A 26,088-nucleotide genomic window follows, 5' to 3' on the forward strand; every position below is an offset into this window, starting at 1 on the left:
CTATTACAAACAGTGCTGTGTATTTCCTTATAACCAGGTATACCTGTGAACTTTTTAGATTTGCCTGAATTGCCTCAAAGTGATGGTACCAATTTATACTCCCACCAGCACTTTATGAGAGTTCACATCCTCACCAATGCTTGTGTTATCAGACTTTAAAATTTTTGTCATTTGATGTGAAGTGGCATCTCAATTTAATTGGCATTTCCCTGATTACTAGTTAGTGTGGGCATGAAAATATGCCCATATGTTTATGAGCTGTTAGGGTTTTCTGTGTATTGCTTGCTCACATCCTTAGACTATTTTTCTACTAAGGTTCTTCATCTTTTCCTTATTGATTTGTAGGAGTTCTTTATAACAAATTTTTTAGACTAAAATTCTGCAGACCAATCTATTGTTAGCTATACACATAAGTATCCTCTTCTAGTCTCTGGCTTATCTTTCAACTTTATCTATCTTTGGTTGAACAGAAATTTTTAATTCTTTTTTTAAAAAAGATATATTTATTTCAGAAAGACAGAGAAAGGGGGGGAGGGGCAGAGGGAAAGCTATCCAAGCAGACTCCCCACTGAGCACAGAGTCCCCCATGGGGCTCAATCTCAGGAGGCATGAGATCATGACCTGAGCCAAAACCAAGAGTCACAATATTACTGACTGAGCCACCCAGGTGCCCCTTGGGCTTTTTGTATCTTAAGGATTCTTTTACTGTTAGCCATAAATATATTTTCTCCTCTTCTAGAATATTATAGTTTTTTGCCTTTCACACTTAGGTCTGTCATCTATATGAAATTGACTTCGGAATATGATATGAAGTAGGAATCTAACTTTATTTTTTCCTATGTAAATAACCAATTGCCCCATCAATACTTATTGAAGCATCCTTTTCCCTACTGCTCTGCATATCATGTTTTTATAAATGTGTGTGTCTCTTCTGGTCTGTCTGCTATGATGTGTTTGTCTAGCCTTACTCAAGGACCATACTATTTTAGTTACAAGGGCCTGGTAACTAAGTCTTGTGAGCTGTAAAGGGTGTGTTCATCTCTTACTAATCCTTTAGGTTCCAAACTCAACATCTCTTCCTCATGGAAAAGCGTTTCATGATTCCCCATGTTAGGTCTAGTTTCCTGTTTATATGTTCCTATAGCACTTGGTACTTCATTTATTTAATGTCTGTGGCTCTATCAGTTTGTAAGTTCCTTGAGGGGTAGAATGACATCTAATTTGCTTACTGTTAGCCTCTCCACAAGCATAATGACCAGCAGCACATAAAAGGCACTTGATAAATATTTGGTGAATGACAGAATAGAGAAGGAAGGGATGGTCTGTTTTGGCAAAAGACCATTTGGGGCAAGAGTGGTGCTGTTGGACACAAGTCAGAGCTAGGAAAGATATTGAGGCAGAATGATATTGCCAGGGAGAGGCATAACAAGAGACAAATACCAAGAAAGCATATAACTGTATCCTGAGTGCATGGCATGAAGTCTGGCAGATACTAGATACTCAGGAAATATCTGAAAAAATGAATATGGGAATCACTCCCCATTTGCTCATTATAATTCTTAAAAATTGGTAATTTTTTGAGGGCCATGTGACAAGCATTTTACATGCATTATTTCATTAAATCCTAAAAATTTTATGAGGCAGGTATTATCATTATTTCTATTTTACAGATTAAAAAAATCGAGGCTTAGAGAAATTGCTCAGTGTCGCAGGCCAGTAAGTGAAGGAATTGGGATTTCCATCCAGGGCTGTCTGGCTCCAGCACCTGAGTCCCTTCACTATTAGGTATCCGGCCTTTGTGACACAGGGGCTAGCTGAAAAGTGACTCTCTTAAATGGGGGTGAATTGCTACATCTACAACCAGATTCCTTGTGTTTTCCAGTCACTATCTGTATTTAGCACATAACCATGAAGAGCTTTCCCTAGTAAACATGTATTACTCACTGGAGAATCTGGCCTTCAGTGAGTTAGAAATGAGTTAAATGGTGTTCTAGATGATGAGAGAGAGAAAGAGAGAAAGAGAAAGAGAGAGAAAGAGAAAGAGAGAGAAGGAAATGTAATTCCTTTTGATGCAATCAACTCTAAAATGCCAGGATGAGACTGCCTGCGATGCCCTTAATCAGTACTTCTCCAACTGTTGTTCCAGACCATCCTCACATGGGAAAATTTTGAAAATATGAATTTTGGAACGCTACCTTGGATCCACCTAACTCTGGGGATGGAATGCGCCACCTGGGATTTAATAAGCTCTGCAGGGGACCTTGTGTCACTTGTGCCCTGAATGTGTTACAGGTGGATGATCCTCTTGGCCCAGCAGGGAAGAAGCCAGAGCCTGAGGCTAATCACAGGCAGTTCTATCTTTACTGACTTTTTGTTATATGTTTATTATTTTCTGAGTGTTCTGAAGTGAAAAAAGGCCAGTTATTTTCTGAGTGTTCTGAAGTGAAAAAGGCCAGAAATAACTGCCTTAGGGAGCTGAGGAACTTCTCGTTTATATTTTTAAAATCTGGTAATAATAATGCCAATATTATTTTAACAGCAAGAAACTATTATATACTGAATGTCTACAATGTGTTAAGCAATATATACGTATTTTGTTGTGGTTGTTGAGACTGACACCACCCTATGAGTTAGTTACTATTATTCCTCATTGTACAGATATGGAAATAAGGCTTAGAGAAGTTATGAGAAATCCTCAAGGTCATCCAGTGAATAGTGCACCGGTGGCATGGACCCTCAGGGTGTTTCCAAGGCCATGATGCCCATGCTTTTACAGGTCAGGGTTAATACTACTACTTCTAACACTCAAAGTTTGCTCTGTGCCAGGCATTACTTCGGGCACATTACATACTTCTTCAATTATTACAACTATTACTATTTCCATTTGACAGATGAGGAGACTGAGGCTCAAAAAATAACTTTTCCAAGGGCACAAGCTGGGAAACTGAATCTGGGATTTGAACTCAAGAAACCTGGCTCTGATTACATGCTCTTCACCTTCAGGAAAGCCTCCCAGTCCACAGAGGAGGGAGGCGGTAATCATTTAGGATAAGACTACTTAATGATGCCTACTGCTGTGGAAATACATGAAGTGGAGGGCATCTGTGGCTAGGCCTGCCATTCAGCCCATTTGCTCTCTTTCCTCTCCTGTGTTTCCAGTTCACACCTGTTGCCCCAGGGCCTGGCCACAGTGCTTTCAGTCCATAAGTCAGGCACATGTGGAGACGCCATGCCCCTGAACTGGCTCTGGTGTACAGCTGCCTGTGGGTTACATTCTTCTCTGCACACATCATCACAGACTGGAGCCTCCTCCTGCAGCCTGTCCTCAGACCTCAGGGCCCTGCATAAAGCAAGCCCAGTCATGAGATGGGAGAGTGCAAAGCCTCTTCTAGCAATAGTGATTGCCTTGGAGGCCTAACTACCTCCAGGGTAATTTTGATCAGAAGTCTGGTCTTGTGTGTGAGGAAGCTGGGATCTTGGCCTTCAGGACAAAATAGGAATAGCTTAAACAATTAGAGAATACTTTATGGGATATATATAATTTTTCTATACACACACCAGCTGGAGTAGAGTGGGGAAAGAATGGCACTGGGGAGGTAGGGCTGACACAGAAGCCTGATACACAGGGAGCAAACAAACTTGCCCCAGTTTTGAATTCACCTCTAATTTTATAGCCAGTATCCTGAGGATTGCCCTAGGCCCTTCTGTTGTTTATACTTGCATTCCCATCATCCCTTCACATAGATGTCTACTGACAAGGACTGGCTATAGTCCTCAAATGGAAAGGTTTGACTTTTCTATCAAATAGTAGGTGTTTTGGTAAGGAGTGGATAAGCTTCACTTCTGGCCACAGCTACAGGAATAACATTCTAGAAGTCTGTTAGTAACAATAATTGTAAGAATCTGTGAATTTTACTTTTTCTTCCAGGAGAGAGAGAGAGAGAGAGAGAGAGAGAGATTGAGAGAGAGAGAGAGAGAGAGCACAAGTAGGAGGAGCAGCAGAGGGACTGGGAAAAGCAGGTTTTTCACTGAGGAGGGAGCTTGACTTGGGGCTTGATCTGAGGATGCCAGGATCTTGACCCAAGCTGAAGACAGATGCTTAACCGACTAAGCCACCCAGATGCCCCAGAATCAGTGAATTTTATATGACTATGTTACTTCTAGTCTAATCTTCAGTGCTTAGGCATATCATATTTTTCAGAAGGGCATGGGAGATTGATGGGGCAAGTGCAGTGGCTTCTGGGGTTGAAAAATCATACAGAAGGTCACCCTCCTTAACTTGCCTCCTACCTTTCAGAAAAGGAAGTGGCTGTTCTGGAGTGAGAGAAATGAAGGGGAGATGTCACAGAGTGGTAGCAGGCAGTGACTGGAGCCTAGGTGATCCTCTCCTAAGCCCAGTGTTAAGCTCCTTGAGAGGCAGAACTCTATCTGTTCATCACTGTATCCCCAGTGTGCATAAGAGCTCCTGGCACAAAATCAGCACTCAAGAAATACTTGATGAAATGAACTACTGACACCTGGTAAGACATGCGTGAACCTCAAAAACATGATGCTAAGTGAAAGAAACTAGTCACAAAGGACCACATATTATTGGTCTGAATTTATTTGAAAGATCTAGAAGAGGCAAATTTATAGAGATAGAAAGCAGCTCAGTGCTTGCCCAGGGCTGAGGAGGAAGAGAGATTCGGGAGTAGCGGCTAAGGAGTGCAGGATTTTTTTGGGGGGGTAGTTAAAATGTGCTAAAATGGATCATGGTGATCGATATGAATATACTCTGTGATTGGACTAAAAGTCACTGAATTTTATACTCTAAGTAGGTAATTACATGGTATGTGAATTGTATCCCAAAACACTGAAAATTTTTGATGAATATATAAAGGAATGAACAAATGAATATAGGATATAGTTGCTGATTTTTGTTTGTAGCGTTACTTAGAACCATGGCCTATTAGAACCATGTAAAATGCCTGACAAGGGATATCATTCATATGTTCACCCAGTCAGGAGACACTTCTGGAGTGTGTAGCATGCATCTGGGTACTGTGCTGAGTGACAGTGATCCAGCTGCAAACAAGGCTGGTATAGATCACACACACATACTCACACTTACTGTTCCTTTTCTCTAAGAATTCTTTAGTTAGAGTTCACAGTTGATTTTTATTATTCAGCTATGTAGAAATCATAGTACAGTCTTTAAGAGTATGGAGTTTTCCCCTCAAAATTTTGGGGTGGAAGCTTCCTTAAAATGAACTGACCCCAAGGGGAATTATCACTGGAAATCTGAAGGTAACACCTTTTATTTTTTTTAATTTATTATTATTTTTTAAGATTTTATTTATTCATAGAGACAGAGGGAGAGAGGGGCAGAGACACAGGCGGAGGGAGAAGCAGGCTCCATACAGGAAGCCTGATGTGGGACTCGATCCCAGGTCTCCAGGATCACACCTGGCTGCAGCAGCGCTAAACCACTGTGCCACCAGGGCTGCTCAGGTAACACCTTTTAAAATAATCTCCCACATTTTATTTTCAACTATGGAAGAAAAACAAATCTAAATCTTCTTTGGATAGCAGGTAAGTTAAAATGATAAAACCTGAACTGTAGCTTTCACCAGTGGCCAGTTGCCCCTGGAGGAGGTAAGTATCCACTGAACAATGTGGGGAAAAAGGATTTGGGTGCGTGGTCAGTAAGCAAGTTTTGCACATGATCAGCAAAATCAGTGCATGAGCTGTGAGCTGCAAAACAGCCTGCTCCAATATGAGGCCGGTGCCTGTTGCTGGCAGCAGAGGACTTCCCATCTTTTTAGTTGATGGGGGAGCTGGTTGGCTCATTTCAGAAAGACCCAATGGTTTTTGGTGTAGTGTAATTAGTGCAGTCATGGTTTCAGTGGGTCAGACCACCACGCAGAAATAACTTCACAATATGAGCAAGTCGGAGTGTAAGGAGGTTAAGAGCAAAGTCTCTGAATTCAGGCAGCCTCTGCAGCCTCTGGGTTCAAGTCAAGCCTCTGCTACTTAAAAGCTATCAGTAAATTCAGACAAAATCCTTGACCTCTTTGAGCCTCCACTTCTTCTTTTTTTTAAATTGAGTTATATGAATTTCCTCTTCAGTAAAATAGGAAGGTAACAGTTTTTATAAAGATTGAGATCATTAAAGTAAATGAATTTAAATGAAACAATGAAGATAAATATGCATACATTATGATTTAGGTAAGATGGGCATTTAAAAAATATTACTGAGACTTTACTTTGAGCAGTTTTAGGTTCACAGCAAAATGGAGGGGAAGGTACAGAGATTTCCTACATACTCCCTACTCCCACTCATGCACAGCCTCCTCCATTGTCAACATCCCACGGTGCACCAGAGTGGAATGTTTGTTACAACTGATGAACCTACACTGACAGAGTTATCACCAAGTCCATACTTTATATTACCCTTCACTCCTGGTGTTGTATATTCCATAGCTTTAGACAAATGTATAAGGAAATGTATCTATCACATATACTACAATACAGGGTATTTTCCTAAAAATCCTCTTTTTTGGCAATTTCAGACAACACAATTTTTTTTTTAATTTTTTTATTCATTTATGATAGTCACAGAGAGAGAGAGAGAGAGAGAGGCAGAGACACAGGCAGAGGGAGAAGCAGGCTCCATGCACCGGGAGCCCGACGTGGGATTCGATCCCGGGTCTCCAGGATCGCGCCCTGGGCCAAAGGCAGGCGCCAAACCGCTGCGCCACCCAGGGATCCCCCAGACAACACAATTTTTTGAAATACTTCCACTTGCCACCTTAGCTCAAATTCTGCCTTAAAGAAAAGTTAACTGAGGCATAGTCCAACTACCTCATTTGGTTAAAAATGTGAATGACTATGAAACCAAACTCAGAAATTAGGGGGTTCTAAACCACTTTTGCCAAGTCTTCCTGGTTCTGGACTGGTCTTGAAAATCTTTTAGCATAAGTAATACGATTTATTCTTCCCTCATTTGGGCTTTATCACCTTCATGCCTTTCCAGTCTCCAATCTCAATCTGCTCCTTCACTGGTTGCTGCCAACTCTTGTCCCTTCTCTTCTCAGAACATCCTCTAGAAGTTTCTGTGTGTGTGTGTGTGTGTGTGTGTGTGTGTTTGCCTCTTCATCTCACCACCCCTCAACTCTATCTGCAGACCCTAAGACTCCCCACAGAAACCACAAAGGATCATTTGCCTTCCCTTTGGAAATGGCAGAAAGTATTATGTTTTGGGGCAAATCCCAAATAGACCCCTCTCCAAATGCCAGTTTCTTTCTAATGGTTTTTTTAGTCTTCCTAATGGTTTGTTAGTTTGTATACATTTCAGGTTTCTCTAAGAAGCCCTGGTACACGGAGGGCTGAACTGGCTTCTAGAGCCCAGGGGACATACCTGGCTGCTTTCTGAGTAAGCTCCAGCGGGAAATCTGGGCACAGCAATTGCAGCAGACAGTGATATTCTCTCATGGTCAGCAAATCTGAAGTTGAAATAGAGAGGAACACATTAAGTCTCTGTGTGGGAAAGCATTGATTGCTCTCTTCTTGGCCATTTTCTGGGCTTCAGACATAGTCTCAGTAGAGCTGCTCTTATAAAGGTGAGTCAGTGTTATGGGTGTGCTAGCCACTAACCTCTGGAGGTGAGATTTTAAGATCACTGTTTCTACAAAGTTTTTCCTGGGTGGAAGCTATTCTGCTACAATATTTTGCCACAAGCCACATCCAATGGTTTGAAAAATGGTCGGGTGAGAAGGGAACAAGAGGGGTACCTTGAGCAGCCTTCTTAGTTTGGTTTTCCTTGTGCATGAAAATCCACAAGAATGAGTCGTTTCAAAGCTGGTTAAATCTGCTGAAATTCTCTGGCATGGTAACATCCACCACAACATGCCCAAAGACCATCCACAGAATATCTGGAAGCACTACTAAGGCAAACTCAGTCTTGCAATATATGGAGAAGAATACATCATAGCAACCCACAGACCTTATTACTCTGTCATCCAGGATTGCATGGGTAGGCTTCGTTTAGATGCCTGCACACAAATCTGGTCATCCTGTTATAAAAAGCCAAGACAAATGTTCAAGATATACAATCAAGGCAACCAAATGATTCCTGATATATAGAAGTAGTGCTCTGGGAGAGGTGAGCCAGGATGAGGCTCTCTAGCCCATCAGAAAACCCAGAGAGGCAAATCTCGGGGAGGTCTATAGGATCCCAAGGGAGAGAAAATACACTGATGTGTAAAGGTTTTTTTGTTACTGCATGAACCAAAGCCAAAAGATTTTAGATCAGCCAGGCAGTAGCCATCCACGAGTATTTTGTATACTGAAGCATTTCAAATATGGAAAGGCAAGCTAATGGTAAAGCAAGAGCAGGCATCCTGGAAGCCATCCTAACTGGGAGACGAGTGAGAGAAGGGAATCCAGAGGGCATGGCCACATTTGGGGAATGAAGATGATGATCATAGGCACTTGGTTTCTTTGGACCTAAGTTAGCCCAAGCCACAGGAATCCAGATCTCCTGCCCTGCTAGTTTGGTTGATGTTTTTCCAAGATAAAAACCCCAAATCTCCAGGGACAGGTCTGGGCTCCTACTACTTTTTCATCAAAGCTTAATTCAAGGTGGAGGCAGAGAGTTAGACTAACCACACTGCTAAAGTCAGGGACACCAAAGCAACAGACTCAGCGTCAATGTAGGTCAAAGGATCAAGATGGCTTTTGTGGCCTTCGTCTTGGCCACAATGGGGTGTGCACTTTCCTCTCCTCACTTGCCTGACCTCGGGCATAGCCTGGTAGGAGGTTTTGTTCCTCAAGGGACGGAGGAATAGCCACTCGTGGTTTTGCAGATTTTAGGTAAGGGGCAGGAAAGGTGAACAGAGGGGAGAAAAGCTATTGAGTCTAATGAGTTCCCACATTATTCTCACTCTAGAACTCCCTGTATAAAGAGGAATAATTTCTGGCAGGAAGTAAATACAGGTGTACCTTGAAGATACTATTGATTTGGTTGGAACTCCACAATAAGGCAAACATATCAATAAAGTGAATCAAACTAAGTTTTTGCTTTTCCAGTGCATGTGAAAGTTATGGTTACATTAAACTGTAATCTATTAAGTGTGCAATAGCATTATGTGTAAGAAAAAGCACACACCTTAACTTAAAAATACTTTATTGCTAAAAAATGCTAATCATCATTCTGTGCTTTCAGCAAGTTGTAATCACTGATGACAGATCACCATAATGGTAATGAAAAGGTTTGAAATATTGTGAAAATTACCAAAACATGCCACAGAGACACAAAGTGAGCAAATGCTGTTGGAAAAATGGCACCGATTGACTTGCTTAACCCAGGGTTGCCACAAACATGCACAAAATATGCACAAAAATGCAACACTGGGGAAGCACAAACGTGCCTGCAAAGGAAAGTTCTATCTTTGAATCATCGTTGCTTTCCTAGGCTAAGCTTTGGTGGATGTATCTGATACCATTCTTGGGGGTTGAAGTGTTTCACAGAAATCCACATTTGCCCCCCCAAATTACCTACAAGATATCCTTGGGAAGATAAACCAGATAAAGGAAAATAAGAAGCCTAGAGAACTGTGTAACTACCATATTTAATCAAGAAAGACAAGGTCGGGTATCAATCTCAGCCTCCCGGTTTCCAGACCCTCAGCTCTCTTTAGGTTCTTGATGATATTATAACTCACATGCCTGAAATACTTGCTTCCAAGGCAGAAGAATGATTTACAAAAATCATTCTACATTTCTCTAATGCAACAACAGCTCTTGGAAATACTAAATACATCAGAATAACAGAATACACCTTGTTCACCACTTCTGGAACTGACTTTCCCAAATGTAAAATGAGGAAGATAGTCAGATAAAGAGAAGACAGTTCAGGCAGGGGCACCTGGGTGGCTCAGTCGGTTAAGCATCTGCCTTTGGCTTGGGTCATGATCCCAGGGTCTTGGGATTGAGCCCCATGTCAAGCTCCTTGTTCAGTGGGGAGCCTGCTGCTCCCCTTGCTTGTGCTCTGTCTTCCTCTCTCAAATAGATAGATAGATAAAATCTTAAAAAAAAAAAAAAAGAAAGTCCAGGCAAATAGAGAATTTTTGCCACCTTAATTGTGGAAGACAGCAGGGTGTTTTTTTTGTTTTGTTTTGTTTTGTTTTAAGATTTTATTTATTTGAGAGAGAGGAGGAGCACAAGCAGGGGGAAGGGCAGAGGGAGAGGGAGAAGCAGACTCTCTGCCTAGCACAGAGCCTAAGGACACAGTGCTGAATCCCTGGACCTCAAGATCATGACCTGAGCTGAAGGCAGATGCTTAACTGACTGAGCCACCCAGGTGCCTCAAAGACAGCAGTTCCACTTTTATTAATGCAGTGGCTGGATAATACCAAGGCCACCTGATTTTGAGGGGGAGGCATCTGCTACTTGGAGACACTCCTCAGTTGTAAAGTGGGTATTTGGGGGAATGGTGGGTGATAAGACTTGTCCCAAAATCTGAACATTGATGAGCAAACAGGAGCTGTCCCCATCCTGTCCCTCAGGCAAGGGTTCATATTTCAGCTCTGCAATTTACCAGTTATGCAACCTTGGACAAATTGCTCAATCTCTCTAACTCTCAGTTTCTTATCTGTAAAATGGGAATGATGATACTTACTTTTCAGGGTTGAAATCAAGATTAAAAGAGATGATGTCTGTAAAGTAGGTAGCAGAATGTCTAGAACACAGTAACATCAAACAAAGGGGATACTGTAGTTTTGTATTTAAATTCTGGGGGCAAAGATAGAGAAGAGGAAAGTGTTCCTTGCTGAGTTTAAATGCTTAAACACCCAGGAGTGGTATGCCTTTAGAATTCTCTGTCAGGTTGCCTGAGCCAAATCTGTTTTTATTTTTATTTTTTAAAAATATTTTATTATTTTTCATGAGACACACACACATAGAGAGAGAGAGAGAGAGACAGAGAGAGAGACAGAGACAGAGACAGAGAGAAAGAGAGAGAGAGGAGAGACACAGGCAGAGGAAGAAGCAGGCTCCATGCAGGAAGCCTGATGTGGGATTTGATCCTGGGACTCCAGGATCACGCCCTGGGCCGAAGGCAGGCACTAAACCACTGAGCCACCCAGGGATCCCCTATTTTTATTTTATTAAAGATTTTTTATTTATTCATTTGACAGAGTGAGTGAGCGAGAGAACGAGCAGGGGAGGGTCATAGGGAGATGGAGAAGCAGACTTCCCACCGAGCAGGGAGCCTGATACACAGTTCCATTCAAGGACCCAACTGACTGAGCCACACAGGTGCCCCTGAGCCAAATCTCTTTTTAAATACTCTTTTGCAGTATTCATGTGTTTACTATTACCATGGGCCTCCTCAGCTTCAGGCACTGTATCACAGCAACGAACAAGCTAGCAGTTTCCCCAGCTCCTGAGGTTTACACTCAGACCCTAGTTAACCCAAAATGCCTACTCTGGGTCCTCTAAGAGCTCTCCAAGATCTCAAAGGCCTTTTCAGGCAGCCCTTTAAGCTTCAGGAACAACGGTAATGAGACTGAATAGTTACCGAGCCTTGAATTAGCTCACTTAACCTCAACAACAGCCTTATGAAGGAGCCTCCATTATTTCCAGTCCCACTTCACAGATAAAGCTTAGAGAGATGAAATACAGCTGGCACTCGAACAATGTGGAGTTAGGGGCACCAACCCCCTGTGCAGTCAAAAATCTATGTATAACTTTTGATCCCCCCAAAACTTAACAACTAATAGCCTACTGTTGACCAGAAGCCTTACAGATAACTGTTATCTGTAACAGTTAATGTAATTAACTTATATTGTGTATATGTATTCTCACAATAAAGTGAGCTAGAGAAAAGAAAATGATATTAAGAAAATCATCAGGAAGAGAAAATACATTACAATACTGTGTTGAAAAAAAAATCCACATACAAAGAGACCTGGGCAGTTCCAACCCATGTTGTTCAAGGGTCAATTGACATCTATCTGGTGAGTGAGAAAAGAGGGGTCTGAAGCCTGGGGGACAGGAAGGGAACATGGCTTCCCAGAGCAAAATCTTAGGCAGGGAGGGAAGGAGGGGTGAGGGCTGGCTGGGCTTAATAATATTGATAGCCAATCTTTGAGAGAGAGACAGAACACGAGTGGGGAAGAGGGGCAGAGGGTGAGGGAGAAGCAGACTATACTGAGCAGGGAGCATGATATGGGGTTTGATTCCAGGACCCTGGGATCATGACCTGAGCCGAAAGCAGACACTTAACTAACTGAACTCCCTCCCTCAGGTGCCCCCCAGGTACTACTCTTGCAAGGGTTTTCCTATGTTGTCTAATTTAATCTTCATTATGGTTATCCCCATTTCACAGATATAAAAACTCAGATCGTGTACGCTTAAGAAGTAGAACTGGAATTCAAACTCAGTCAGGTTCCAACATTTACCTAACATTTTCAGCACCTTGATCTTATCAGCCATAATGTGTGAAGGCTTAAGAGCTTGTTTTTCCCTCCAAACAAACTGCAGGAACTAAATAGCTCCAGGTGAACTGGATCAAGGAGACAATTCAAGTGAATTGGGATTTTTTTTCCTGTAAGAAATTTAGTCTGAAAGGTTCTAATTACTGTCAACAGGAAAGACAGTAAGCACCGGCAGCACAGCCTGTGCTGGGCCAGAGGCCACGGGAGGGCGGGGGATGAGTACACCTGTGCTCCTGGCCAGGCCGCCATTTCCCATCCCCACCCACCTGCCAGCCACTGTTCATCCTGGCAGGTGCAGGGAGGGTAAGTGGTATGTACCAAGAAATGCCTTCTCCAAAGGAATACCACATCCCCAGCTAGGAAAGCTTCAGCCAGCAGGTCCTAAAAGTTCAAAGGCAAAGGCACAAGAAGGCTTTGGTGTAAGATCAAAATTAGAATACTCTCCACAAATTGGTGCCTTTCTTTCTGTGGGTGGTCAGGGCCGTTAAACGTTCTTATTCTCCACCTTGTAATAGTCCCATTGACTGTGGGCCTGGCTCTGGACCAGAGTTTTTATGCCCTGATTCTCTCCTTTCCAGAGGCAGCACAGCATAGCACTGTGGCTTATGGCATAGACTTCAGTTATCCTGCCTGAGTCCACATCCCAGCTTTGATACTGACCTTTAAGCTCTTTGTGCCTCAGTTTACCCATTTACCCATCTATAAAATGAGGATAATGATAGTACTGCCATCATGCAGTTGTTGTGAGTTAATGTAAAGTACTTAGAACAATGTCTGGTCCATCAAAAGTGCTGTTAGTATTTGCTAATATTATTTTGGAAATGGAGAAACTAGAGTTTCTTTAACTAAGGTTAACTGCCTTCTCAAGGAAACAGAGCGAGTCAGAGGAGGGAGAATGATGATTCAGACCTAAGCCTGTCTAACTCCAAAGGTCCTGCAAGTTCCACTCCAGCAAGTGGGATCCATGTTTTGTGGAGGACTTGACCTCTGATGGTAGGTAGGACTTTTCACTCCAGGTGACTGACAGACTTTCTATTGAAGTTAAACATATAGATACCCTCCAGGTGGGCCACATTAAATGGCCCAGGGCAGTTGTATTAGTGCAGAGCCCAGACTTTTTTTTTTTTTTTTATTCATGAGAAAGGCAGAGAAAGAGAGAGAGAGAGAGAGACACTAAGACGCAGAGGAAGAAGCAGGCTCCATGCAAGAGCCCGACACGGGACTCAATCCCAGGACCCCAGGACCACGCCCTGGGCCGAAGGCAGGCGCTAAACCACTGAGCCACCCAGGGATCCCCGAGCCTAGACTTTGTAATCAGACACCTGGCTTTAAAGCCTAGCTCTACTACTTAACCACTAGTATGATTTGGATAAGTTACACAATTTCTCTGAATCTTGATCTTGATCTCCTCTTCTTAGAAATGTGAATAACCACAGTACCTACCTAATGCAATTGTTGTAAAAATAAATTAAGACAATTTATTATTTTTTAAAAAATGTTAAAAATAATAGAGGTTAAATAATATTTAAATAATAGAGATCACTTTAAAAATTAACCTCTACCCCCAATATGGGGCTCAAATGCACAACTTTAAGTTAAAGAGTCACATTCTCTACGGGACTGAGCCAGCCAGGCACCCCGAGGCAATTTAAATATAAAGCACTTTTCCCCAAGAAAAAGCTTTCTGCCTCTCTGTCTCTCATGAATAAATAAAATCTTTAAAAAATAAAAAAGCACTTTTTTTGAAAAAAAAAGATCAAAGTGCTCAATAATGGTAGGATTCTTTTATAATTATTACCTGATTAAAACTTGGAAGTCCTGAAATTAATGAATCTTTAGACATAACTTAAAGCCCTTAAGCGCAATGCCTGGCACATAGTAGTAAATAGTTGTTGGAGGAATGAATGAATAAAAACATGCATTACATTGTGACCCAGAGGAAAATCCAGAGGGACAAATTTCTGGTCACTGTGTGAACACAGAGATAAGGACTCACCAGGCACAGGAGGGATGTTTACAAATTTAGAGGGATGTGAGATGCTAGGAGCTGTAAAGTGCTGGAAACGGAAAACGTCCTAGGTACCAAAACTCTCAGCAAGCACAATATATCCTGGCAAGTGGACTACTTTTCATGTGCTTACTGACTCCTAGCACCTTCTTATTAGGTGCTCAATCCAATCGGCTTGAGTATTTGTTTTCATAGGAATATATCACCACGGGATGCCTGGGTGGCTCAGTGGTTGAGTGCCTTAGGCTCAGGTCGTGATCCCGGAGTCCCTGGATCAGTCCCACATTGGGCTCCCTGCATGGAGCCTGCTTCTCCCTCTGCCTATGTCTCTGCCTCTCTCTCTCTGTGTCTCTCATGAATAAATAAAATATTTTTTTAAAAAGGAATACATCGCCAATTTTATCATGAAAATTAGAAGAAGCCTAGTGGTTACTTCTTATTAATTCACTTTACCACTATTACAAGTTGAGCATGAATACTGTAGTTTTCAGGATAACCAGCCCTGGCTCAGAATATTCTTTTGTTGGTTATCTCCACTCTAATCCTAGAGGGAGACAGGTGAGGTTATTTTGGCAAAGAAATAATCAGGGTTAAGTTAACTTGTTCTCACCTTCTTCTTTCTTGGAAAAGAAGGCTGAAGATCTCTTTTTTCTACATTTGGTCTGCTTTCTTGCTGTGGAAATTCCTGTCTCTGAAGCTCTGTGGGGGCAGCTTAGTCATCTCTACATCCTCCTTGGAGACCACCATGTGTGCCCACACATTTGCTCAGAACTGTGGTAGTGTGTGCTTATAGACTCAGACGCCTCTGTTCTTCCTGGGAAATGATGCATTTTCCAAGGGTCAGAGTGGTGTCATTAAAGGAGACCAGTGAGGAGTGCCAGACAGAAGGAACTAAGGCCATATCTTTGTCCCTTACTCAGAGAGAGCCTTCCCCAAAGCTGAAATCAAGTGTTTTTAGCTCCAAAAGGATGGAGGATGAGATGATGGTTGGGTGAGCTTGTGTCAGGACAAGAGCTGGAGATAATGAAATGCTCCCAAGCCATGGGGAATCCCAGTGGACTGAACAACCTCTAGTTGGTTGGCTGCATAACCTCAGTGGGAGGCCACAGAGGCCAGAGAACACCACAGCCCATGAGTGGACTCTCCAATTTTCAGCTGCAATTGTTTTTATGTTCTTTTTATGCAGGGTTTGTGAATGCTCATTCTAAATGGCACTCACCCTCAGCCAGCCTGCTCTGCCAAGAGATGCTCGGAAGGACATGGATAGTTTGGGGCATGACCACACCGCCCTTTCCTACCCCCAGTGCCCTGAGGCTTTGGTACCAATCCGCAGCTGAGTAAATACTTCTCAGTGCTACTCTGCAAGGTGGGGGAAGGGAGTGAGGGAGAGTGGGGAGGAGAAGAGGGAAAGGAGGTAAGATATCTGACAGTTTCAATCTCCATGTAGTGTGTGGTCCTACAAGTCACAGGAAGATAGTTAACATCTAGAGCCCCAGAACAACAGCAGGCTGTTTTCTTGAATTCTGTCTTTTTTGACAGCACTGTTGTTTTATATTATAAATGGAGGGGAAATGATAATTAGTTCATTGAAAAGGAAATGATTTTACAAAAGGAATGAGAAACAACCGCTTCCATCGACACCTGTTGGGTAAAGTAGTTGGGCCATTATTAATGCTATCCTTTGCCAACCCATTACTCCCCAGAGCATGTTTAGTGTGTTTAAACAGGGGCAGAAAGCCAGATTCCTTCTTTCTTTATTATGACTAAGCCCAACATCAAGAGACTATTTCTGTTTGACCAGTGTATGCATTCTAGGCAAAGAATTAAATCAAACATAGTAACAATTATATGGCAATTTTTAGAAAGAACAAAAGAGACTCCTCAGGAATTGTTTATATTATCAGAGATTTAAAGAAATGGGAACATTTCTAATCAGGATCTGAAAATTCTTCCATAAGGGATTGTGTATGGCACATCATGGCAATCTGATCTGGTTTTTAGGCTAACCATGGCCATCCTGAGCTCCTACTGTGGGACTGAACCAGAGGTCTGGTATGATAAGATTCCTGCATACCATGTTAGACCCTCTCTTGGGTCCGTCATGATGGAGCTGTTGGGAGTTTGAGGACCAAGGCAATGGTTGGTTCTGGGGAGGACACTGTCTTAGACAGCTTTGATGACATGAACCACAACAGGCTGCACAGGCCCAGGGTGGGCAGCCATACGGCATTGTGGAAGGAGGCACTGGTGCCAGGAGAAATAAAGGCCTCTCTCCAGTAGCAACAGGACTAGTCACTCTGGGACAAGCACAGTCTTCTGACAATTTATTGAGGAAACGGGAGGCAGCTTTGAACAGCAAAATGTGCAGCAGGACCTTGGCACTATAACCTCTTGGAGGGCCTAGTAGCTTATCATAGAAGCTATTTCAAGCATAATATCTGTACTCGTTCACATTTTAATTAGATATCAATAAGTCCAGCTCTACTAGGTGTTGTTACTTTACATTTTTGTTAGAAATAGAAGTTAGGAAGTGTTCTTTGAAACAGAGACGTCAGAGCCAAGGTGTAATTCTTGTCCAGGAAGAAGCAAGTGCTGTCTCAAGTGCCTGTGACTCAAACCTGTTCTGAACTGAACAGAAATGGTTAAACAGTCACATGAGGTAAGGTGGAGACAGAACATCAGTCCATGTTCATGGTAACTGCCAGTGAGAGGAAACATCCTGCCTTGCAATGGTGGTGTATCTGGAAAACCTCACTCAATCTTTGAAAAGAGGCAGTATTTTAAATTTCCTTACACGGTTCTGACCAGAATGAGGGTTTTCACATTGTTTTGGAGGGGGGAAAGTCTGTTCTCTCACTGACATGATATGACGTAGAGAAAAGAACAAACCTGAATTCTGCAAAGAACTAACCACGTTATTCTGGGTACAACTCTTGTGGGCCTCCATTATCTCACCTTAAATAAGAAAGATGTGCTATGTGAGGGTTGAAAAAAATTAAAACATATACTTTTTTTCAATGGAAATCTTATAAGGAAACTCAATGTATGATGCAGATAAAAACAAAGCCTTTAAAAAAAAAGATTTTATTTATTTGAGAGAGAGAGAGCATGATCACAAGTGGGGGAGTAGCACAGAAGCAGAGGGAGAGGTTGAAGCACACTTCCCACTGAGCAGGGAGCCTGACTCGGGGCTTAATCCCAGGATCCTGAGATCATGACCTAAACTGAAGGCAGACACTTAACCAACCCAGCTACCCAGATACCCCAAACAAACAAAGTCTTTCTTACCCAACCTTCTTTTCATCTAGGCTAGAGATGCAAGGGATGAAGTGGCTGGGAGGGACCTGAGGCTGCTTTAAAACTCTAGGGCTCACTTGAGGATGGTTTAAAAAGCCCTGGCTCGGGATCCCTGGGTGGCGCAGGGGTTTAGCGCCTGCCTTTGGCCCAGGGCGCGATCCTGGAGACCCGGGATCGAATCCCATGTCGGGCTCCCAGTGCATGGAGCCTGCTTCTCCATCTGCCTCTGCCTCTCTCTCTCTGTGTGTGTGACTATCATAAAAAAAAAAAAAAAAAAAGTCCTGGCTCTAACTCAACATGGGTCTGACCCACAAACCCCTAAGTGCCTACTTTAGTAGTACAGCCTCCTGGATCAGCCAACCAGGATCCAAATCCTGGTTCTTCAGCTAACTAGCCATGTGACACTGAGTAAGCCAATTAGAAATTAGAGTAAAGGGCTGCTGGGTGGCTCAGCGGTTGAGTGTCTGCCTTTGGTTCAGGGCGTGATCTGGGAGTCTCAGGATTGAGTCCCACATCAGTCTTCCTGCATGGAGCCTGCTTCTCCCTCTGTTTGTGTCTGTCATGAATAAATAAATAAAATATTAAAAAAAAGAAATGAGAGTAAATATTAATACTAGTACCAATGATAATAACCGTATGTACAATACTGATAGTAAGACTATGTACAATACTGATATGATAGTAAGACTGATAGTAAGACTCTGTGAAGAGGTTTTTTTTTTTTTTAAATATTTTATTTATTCATGAGAGACACAGAGAGAGCGAGAGAGAGAGGCAGAGACACAGGCAGAGGGAGAAGCAGGCTCCATGCAGGGAACCTGACATGGGGCTCGATCCCAGGTCTCCAGGATCAGGCCCTGGGCTGAAGGCGGCGCTAAACCATTGCACCACCTGGGCTGCCCTATGAGGAGTTTTTAAGATTAAAATAGTTGGTTTTAAAAAAGTGACAGACTGGTAGCTACACTGGGGTTGAGCATAGCATAATGTATAGCAATGTCGAATCACTAGGTTGTATACCTGCAACTAATGTCACATTGTGTGTCAACTATATGTAAATAAAGCCAATAAAAAAGGAGATAGTAAATTTAAAGTGCAAGTATATGACCCAGGGTAAGTATTCAATAAATAGTACCTGCTCTTATCATGCTTCTGCTTTTGAGGCACACAGGTGGGATGGCACCTGTGTAACAAAAGGCACAATTCATCCAAGTCCTCCAGCTCAAGCCAGTGGGTGGCTAAAACAATCTTATTCCTTATCTCGTGTTTGTTTTATCTGCCTTTGTTCTTATTGATGAGAGAATAACAGAATTCTTGCCTGAAGGCAGGTGGTGCACACCACTTTCCTTGAGAGTCAATGCACTGCCAATCCTCTATCATCTCATACTGAAAGTACTGATGAGTCATATTTATAGAGAGACTGTACAATCATGAAAACGATTTTCAGATGCATTATCACTTTTGATTCTGGTAAGAACCTTGAGAGGTGGGGAGAGGGAAATGGCATTGCTCCCATTTTTATAACAAGGAAAAATGAGGCTCAATAAGGGATAAGTAAATGGTAGAGACAGGATCTAACCAAGCCTTCTCCTTCTAGGTCAAGGCCTCTTTCCACTACATGAGCCTTTCTTTCTTTCTTGCTATATGGTGCCTGGGCCCTCAGCCTTTTATGTCTTCTATGGATGAAAAACAGCCAGCATAGTGAATTCCATAATGAGAATGTAGTATATGTTAGCTGTAACTGCTGTTGTTGTTAGTATTACTGTTAATATTTAAATCTGCTACCAGCTAGTTCAATTCTTTCTCTCATCCTTCTCCTGGGCTGGCTCCAGGGTCAGATGTGGTCTCCCTGGCTCTTGACTTTCTTGCTGTCCCCAAAACAAACTGACAGACCCTTTCTATTTTAGGTGACTAGCTGCTAATCTCTATAAGAAAATAGAGAAGAAGCAATGTAAATAATAAACATTTGAAGCTATAATAGGCCTCTATCTGTAATTTTAACAGGACTGAACACAGATTCGCAAGAGAAAAGTATATTTAATGTACACACAAAAATGCTTCCAACTACCTTTTTCCTTTCCAGTTTAAAATGAGGTTGATGGGGGTGCCTGGGTGGCCCAGTCGGTTAAGTGTCTGCCTTTGGCTCAGGTCATGATCCCAGGGTCCTGGGATGGAGCCCTGAGTCGGCCTCCCTGCTCAGCGGGGAGTCTGCTTCTCCCTCTCTCCCTGCCCCTCCCCACCACTCATGCTCCCCCTCTCCTCAAATAAATAAAATCTTAAAAAAAAAACCAGGCTGACAGTTGGGATGGGATTTTATTATTATTAATTAATATTTTTATTATTTTTAAGTAATCTCTATGGCCAACATGGATCTTGGATTCTTGACTCTGAGATCGAGAGTCACACTTTCTGACTGAGCCAGCCAGGTGCCCCTGGGATGGAATTTTAAAAAGCTATCAGCAAAACTGATGACTTGTCTGAGAAAGCAAGCCACAGGAAACAAAAACCAACAAAAGTATTTCTCTGGGCTTTCCACTGTCCAACGTCGCCATAGAATAAATAGGAAGTGGAACAGATTATGCATTTGATTTGCTTAAAATGCATTTTCCTTCTCTTCTAAATAAATATAAAAGGAAGCAGTGGCTAACAGAGTTACTCACTAAGAGTGAGTTGAACCAAGACAGACTAAAAATAAAAAAAACAATCTAGGTTCCTGGTTCTCGATGATTGTGTGAGTTGGGGAAGGCTGTTGCCAGTATGTAGGCGTATTTACAAAGACCACAGCCTGTTCCCTCGTCAGAATCCACTAACATCCACCAATGATGATGGATTTATGGCTACCCATCAACTAAAAAAATAGACTTAAGAAACAAAAACAGCAGGAACCAGAGAGAGGGTTGGATATAGATAAACACATACATCTCTTCAAATGAATCCACCTTTGTCTTTCCTGCTGTTGTCTTTTGTGGGCATATATAATGTACCCTATCTATAATTATATGTATATGTGTGGCTAAGAGAAAGAGGCAGCTAAAGACAGAAGAGTGCCTGACTTTTTTTGGGACTGGAAATGGCACTGGGATGGGAAAGGAAATTGACATTAGCAGTTACTGTTCCTTAAAGCCATCAGCTTTGTTTTTCAAAGTATGGTTTTCCTGGTAAAAGATTCTTTGCCTGTAATGTGAGTGAATCACTCATCTTATTTTAATAAAAATGTGAACCAAATGACAGTGGCTCTGCATCCTGGGAAATGACACAATGGTGAGGCTTTCTGAACCCTGATCCTTATCTTTTAGTGGGACTGGCAGGCATACAAAAGAAAGAAAGGAAAAAGATGAAAAATATCCCAGCAGTATCAAAGGATGAGCCCACCCGATTTCTTTCATGCACGAGGATTCTAAAAGACAAAGTTTGGTCTTACTCACTGGGGTCTGGATAAAGTGCCTGGTTTCTTCATTGATCGGTGGCTTTCAATTGGACACCAGCTCCTTATGTCTCAGTTTCCTCTTCTGTCACACCTCACATGTAAATGGTCAGGGTTGACTAGACTAAGTTAAATATACTTTAAAGTATTTAAGATTGTATACCCTTTTAGCCTTTTGAATTTTGTCACTTTCACTGCGCCTGGGTGGCTCAGTCGGTTTGAGTGGCTGGCTCTTGATTTTGGCTCAGGTCATGATCTCAGGGTTCTGAGATCAAATCCTTTGTTGGGCTCTGTGCTCAGTGGGGAACCCTTTTACCACTCCCTCTACCCCCTCGCCCCAATCATGCACACACTCTCTCCATCTCAAATGGATAAATAAAATTCTGCTTGTGGATTCTTTCTTTTCCCTCTACCCCTCCCCCGCTTGTATGTGGGCACTCTCTTCCTCTCTCCCTAAAATAAATAAATAGGGGCGTCTGCGTGGTTTGTGATGGTTAAGGGTCTGCCTTGGGCTCAGGTCATCATCTCAGGATACGAGGATTGTGCCCCAGGTAGGGCTCCCTGCTCAGCAGAGAATCCTTCTCCTTCTCCCTCTGCCCACACCCACCCCTCAACAATCATGCACTCTCTTTCTCTGTCTCAAATGAATAAATAAAATCTTTAAAAAAATAAATATTTGAATTTTGTCACCTTCATGTATAACCCACTTGAAAAAATGAAAAGAGCAAAAGTATAATAAGCACTGGGAAGACATCCATGAGTCTTAAAAAAAAAAATAACCGTTTAGAATTATAAACGAAAGTGTCAATTTTTTGTCTCAAGAATCCTCAGGGTTCTATTTGAGTCTAAGATTCTAGGATTCTTTCATTGTGATTCTCTGTGGTTGAGGCAAGAGCACAAAGGACAGGTAGGACATGATTTGAATACAGGTAGCACAGAACTTGCTAGAGGAATGGGAATGTTACAAATCCATGTGACTACATTCTAGGGTAGCACATGTAGTAGCTAAGAACAGGAGATCTGGAATTAAGGTGGGCCTGGGTTTAAAATGCCTCTGTTGAAGAATTAATATTGTGAAAATGTCAATGCTACCCAGGGAAATTTACACATTTAATGCAATCCCTATAAAAATACCATGACTTCAGAGTCGGAAAAAACAGTCTTAAGATATGTGTGGAATCAGAAAAGACCCCGAATAGCCAGGGGAATATTAAAAAAGAAAACCAGAGCCGGGGGCATCACAATGCCGGATTTCAAGTTGTACTACAAAGCTGTGATCATCAAGACAGTATGATACTGACACAAAAACAGACACAGAGATCAATGGAACAGAATACAGAACCCAGAAATGGGCCCTCAACTCTATGGTCAAGTAATATTCAGCAAAGCAGGAAAGACCATCCACTGGAAAAAGGACAGTCTCTTCAATAAATTGTGCTGAGAAAATTGGACAGCCACGTGCAGAAGAATGAAACTAGACCCATTCTCTTATACCATACACAAAGATAAACTCAAAATGGATGAAAGATCTAAATGTGAGACAAGAATCCATCAAAGTCCTAGAGGAGAACACAGGCAACACCCTTTTTGAACTTGGCCACAGCAACTTCTTGCAAGATACATCTATGAAGGCAAGGGAAACAAAAGCAAAAATGAATTATTGGGACTTCATCAAGATAAGAAGCTTCTGCACAGCAAAAGAAACAGTCGACAAAACTAAAAGACAACCTACAGAATGGGACAAGATATTTGCAAATGACATATCAGATAAAGGGCTAGTATCCAAGATCTATAAAGAACTTATTAAACTCAACAGCAAAGAAACAAACAATCCAATCATGAAATGGGCAAAAAACATGAAGAGAAATCTCACAAAGGAAGACATAGACATGGCCAAAAAGCACATGAGAAAATGCTTCGCATCATGGCCATCAGGGAAATACATATCAAAACCACAATGAGATACTACCACACACCAATGAGAATGGTGAAAATTAACAAGACAGGAAACAACAAATGTTGGAGAGGATGTGGAGAAAGGGGAACCCTCTTGCACTGTTGGTGGGAATGTGAACTGGTACAGCCACTCTGGAAAACTGTGTGGAGGTTCTTAAAGAGGTAAAAATAGATCTACCCTATGACCCAGTAATTGCACTGCTGGGGATTTACCCCAAAGATACAGATGCAGTGAAACAGCAGGACACGTGCACCTTAATGTTTATAGCAGCAATGTCCACAATAGCCAAACTGTGGAAGGAGCCTCAGTGTCCATCAAAAGATGAATGGATAAAGAAGATGTGGATATGTATACAGTGGAATATTCCTCAGCCATTAGAAACGACAAATACCCACCATTTGCTTCGACGTGGATGGAACTGGGGGGTATTATGCTGAGTGAAGTAAGTCAATCGGAGAAGGACAAACATTATATGGTCTCATTCATTTGGGGAATATAAAAAATAGTGAAAGGGATCATAGGGGAAAGGAGAGAAAATGAGTGGGAAATATCAGAAAGGGAGACAGAACATGAGAGACTCCTAACTCTGGGAAATGAACAAGGGGTGGTGGAAGGTGAGGTGGGTGGGGGGACGGGGAGACTGAGTGACTGGCACTGAGGGGGCACTTGACGGGATGAGCACTGGATGTTATGCTATATGTTGGCAAATCGAACTCTAATAAAAAAAGTACCAAAAAAAAATAAAGTCAGAGACACAAGAAAAAAAATATATTATTGAGGCTAGGGAAAAAAAATGCCTTTGTTATTTCCCAGCTATGTGGCATGGGCAAACTTTTCTGAGCTCCAGTTTCCTCATCTATAAAATTGGATAATACTTCTTTCTCAGACTCTCTACAACGGGGACCTCTGCTATTGCCCTAACTGCCTCTCCTTCTGCTCATTCCCTGCTCAGACCATTCTGGCCACACTGGCTTTGTATTCTTTGACTGTGTCAAGTATGCTCTTATCTCAGGCTTTTAGATCTCTCCCTTCGCCCCCAATCCCCATATAGCTCTTTCCTCCTCAGGTCTCTGCTCAAATGCCATGATACATAAGGCCACTTCTGGCTGTAATATTTAAAACAACAGTGCTTCCCTTACTCCCTCATTTTCCTGCTTGGTTTTTCTCCATAGTACTTATTGCTGTATGATCTACTGAATATTTTAAAACTACATTATCTGTCTTCCTACTAGAATGTAAGCTCCAAGAGGGCAAAGATTTTGCCTCCTTTGTTCACTGCTGGTTCTCAGTAAATAACTGTTAGAGGAACAGGACTGACTGTGATAATTAAGTGAGCTACTGCTTATGAAGCTCTTCACACTCCCTGTCCAAGACAGAAATCAGCTGACAGATTTTGTCTAGCTTAAACTGTATTTTTTTTTTACAGATTCATATTTATTTATTTAGAAACATGGAGAGAGTGCGAGGGGTGGGGAGGAAAAGCAGAAGGAGAGGTGGGAGGGGAATAAGCAAACTCTGCATTGAGCATAGAGCCTAATGTGGGGCTCAATCTCACAACCCCGAGATCATGACCTGAGCAGAAATCAAGAGTCAGACACTTAACTGACTGAGCCACCCAGGTACGCCTGAACTGAATCTTTTTTTAAAATTCGGAGCTAAAACATTGGAAAAGTCAAGACATTTCCTACGATAAAATCTAAATTCCAGATATCTCTTTCTAACAAATCAGAGGACTTGCAATAGTGGGCCAACATTCCTGCAGGGCCTCAAGGAGTTGGGGCTGAGGCAGAAGCTATCCCTGTAAGTCTTCCCTGGCCCCCACTGTGGTGCACTGAATGACAGTTAGGCTTCTTCCATTACCTATCTGGTTGTTGCTGGCACCTTAATTTTCAACCCCAGATGTAGAATTTCTCTGGAGAAGTATTTAAAATAAGGATTTAATTCATAGGTAAATAAGTTTAACATTAAAATATATAAACTTAGATGTCCTCATAACATTAAGGGGAAAGAGCAAAATAAAAATTCTTGGGTACAGTATGATTACACCTTTGCTTTAAAAGAAAACAAAAGGAAATAAACTTGCATAGGAAAAAGAATGGTATATACCAAAGTGTTAATAATGGTGGTTGACTCTGCATTTGGGGATTATGGGTGCATTGTGTTTTCTTACAGTAGGAAGAATGAATGAATAAATAGTACCCAGATTTATGGTATGAAAATTGTATCTCAATAAAGTGGCAGAAGGAAGGAAGGAAAAATAGTAGGTAGGTAGGTAGGTAGGTAGGAAGGAAGAAAGGACGGAAGTTTCCTGGAGAAATGGAGCCTTCCTTTAGAAACTGATGGGGTGCCTGGGTGGCTCAGTCCATTAAGCACCTGCTTTTGGCTCAGGTCATGGTCCCAGGATCCCAGGGTCCTGGGATTGAGCCCTGCATTAGGCTCTCTGCTCGTGGGGATTCTGCTTCTTCCTCTGTTTGCTTGTGTACTCCTCACTCTTAAATAAATAAATAAATAAATAAATAAATAAATAAATAAATAAATAAAATCTTATAGAAAAAAAGAAATTGATTTCCATGTCCTCATTTTCAGTGGTTCTATGTTCCCCCTCTAAATCACCTTGTTTTGGGGCAGCCCAGGTGGCTCAGTGGTTTAGTGCTGCCTTCAGCCCAGGGCGTAATCCTGGAGACCTGGGATCGAGTCCCATGTCAGGCTCCCTGCATAGAGCCTGCTTCTCCCTCTGTCTGTGTCTTTGCCTCTCTCTCTCTCTCTCTCTCTCTCTCTCCTCTCTGTGTTTCTCATGAATAAATAAATAAAATCTTTAAAATAAAAAATAAATAAAATAAAATAAATCACCTTGTTTTGTCTACAGTGAAAAGAGGGTACAAAGCTGATGATTGTATTTTATAATCCTTTGTACACTTCTGGATGT

General features: G+C 42.0%; 1 protein-coding gene and 1 long non-coding RNA gene across 6 annotated transcripts in view; both read right to left on the reverse strand.

Annotated features, from left to right (window-relative positions):
* The window catches only part of CSTPP1 (centriolar satellite-associated tubulin polyglutamylase complex regulator 1), a 202,543-nt gene that overhangs the window by 21,401 nt on the left and 155,054 nt on the right, over window positions 1-26,088 (reverse strand). For all 5 annotated transcript variants that reach the window (XM_035701214.2, XM_035701208.2, XM_035701213.2 and 2 more), the window contains one exon: window positions 7,400-7,484. In XM_035701214.2, the coding sequence (XP_035557107.1) occupies window positions 7,400-7,484 (85 nt within the window). The remainder of the gene's footprint in view (window positions 1-7,399; window positions 7,485-26,088) is intronic.
* On the reverse strand, window positions 16,923-21,852 carry LOC112663318 (uncharacterized). The gene is made up of 2 exons (XR_003139169.3): window positions 21,207-21,852; window positions 16,923-17,115 (listed from the first exon to the last, which is right to left on the reverse strand). It is a non-coding gene; the product is annotated as an uncharacterized LOC112663318 (long non-coding RNA).

The sequence above is a fragment of the Canis lupus genome, chromosome 18 (genome assembly GCF_003254725.2).
Source record: "Canis lupus dingo isolate Sandy chromosome 18, ASM325472v2, whole genome shotgun sequence".
Taxonomy (NCBI): Eukaryota; Metazoa; Chordata; class Mammalia; order Carnivora; family Canidae; genus Canis; species Canis lupus.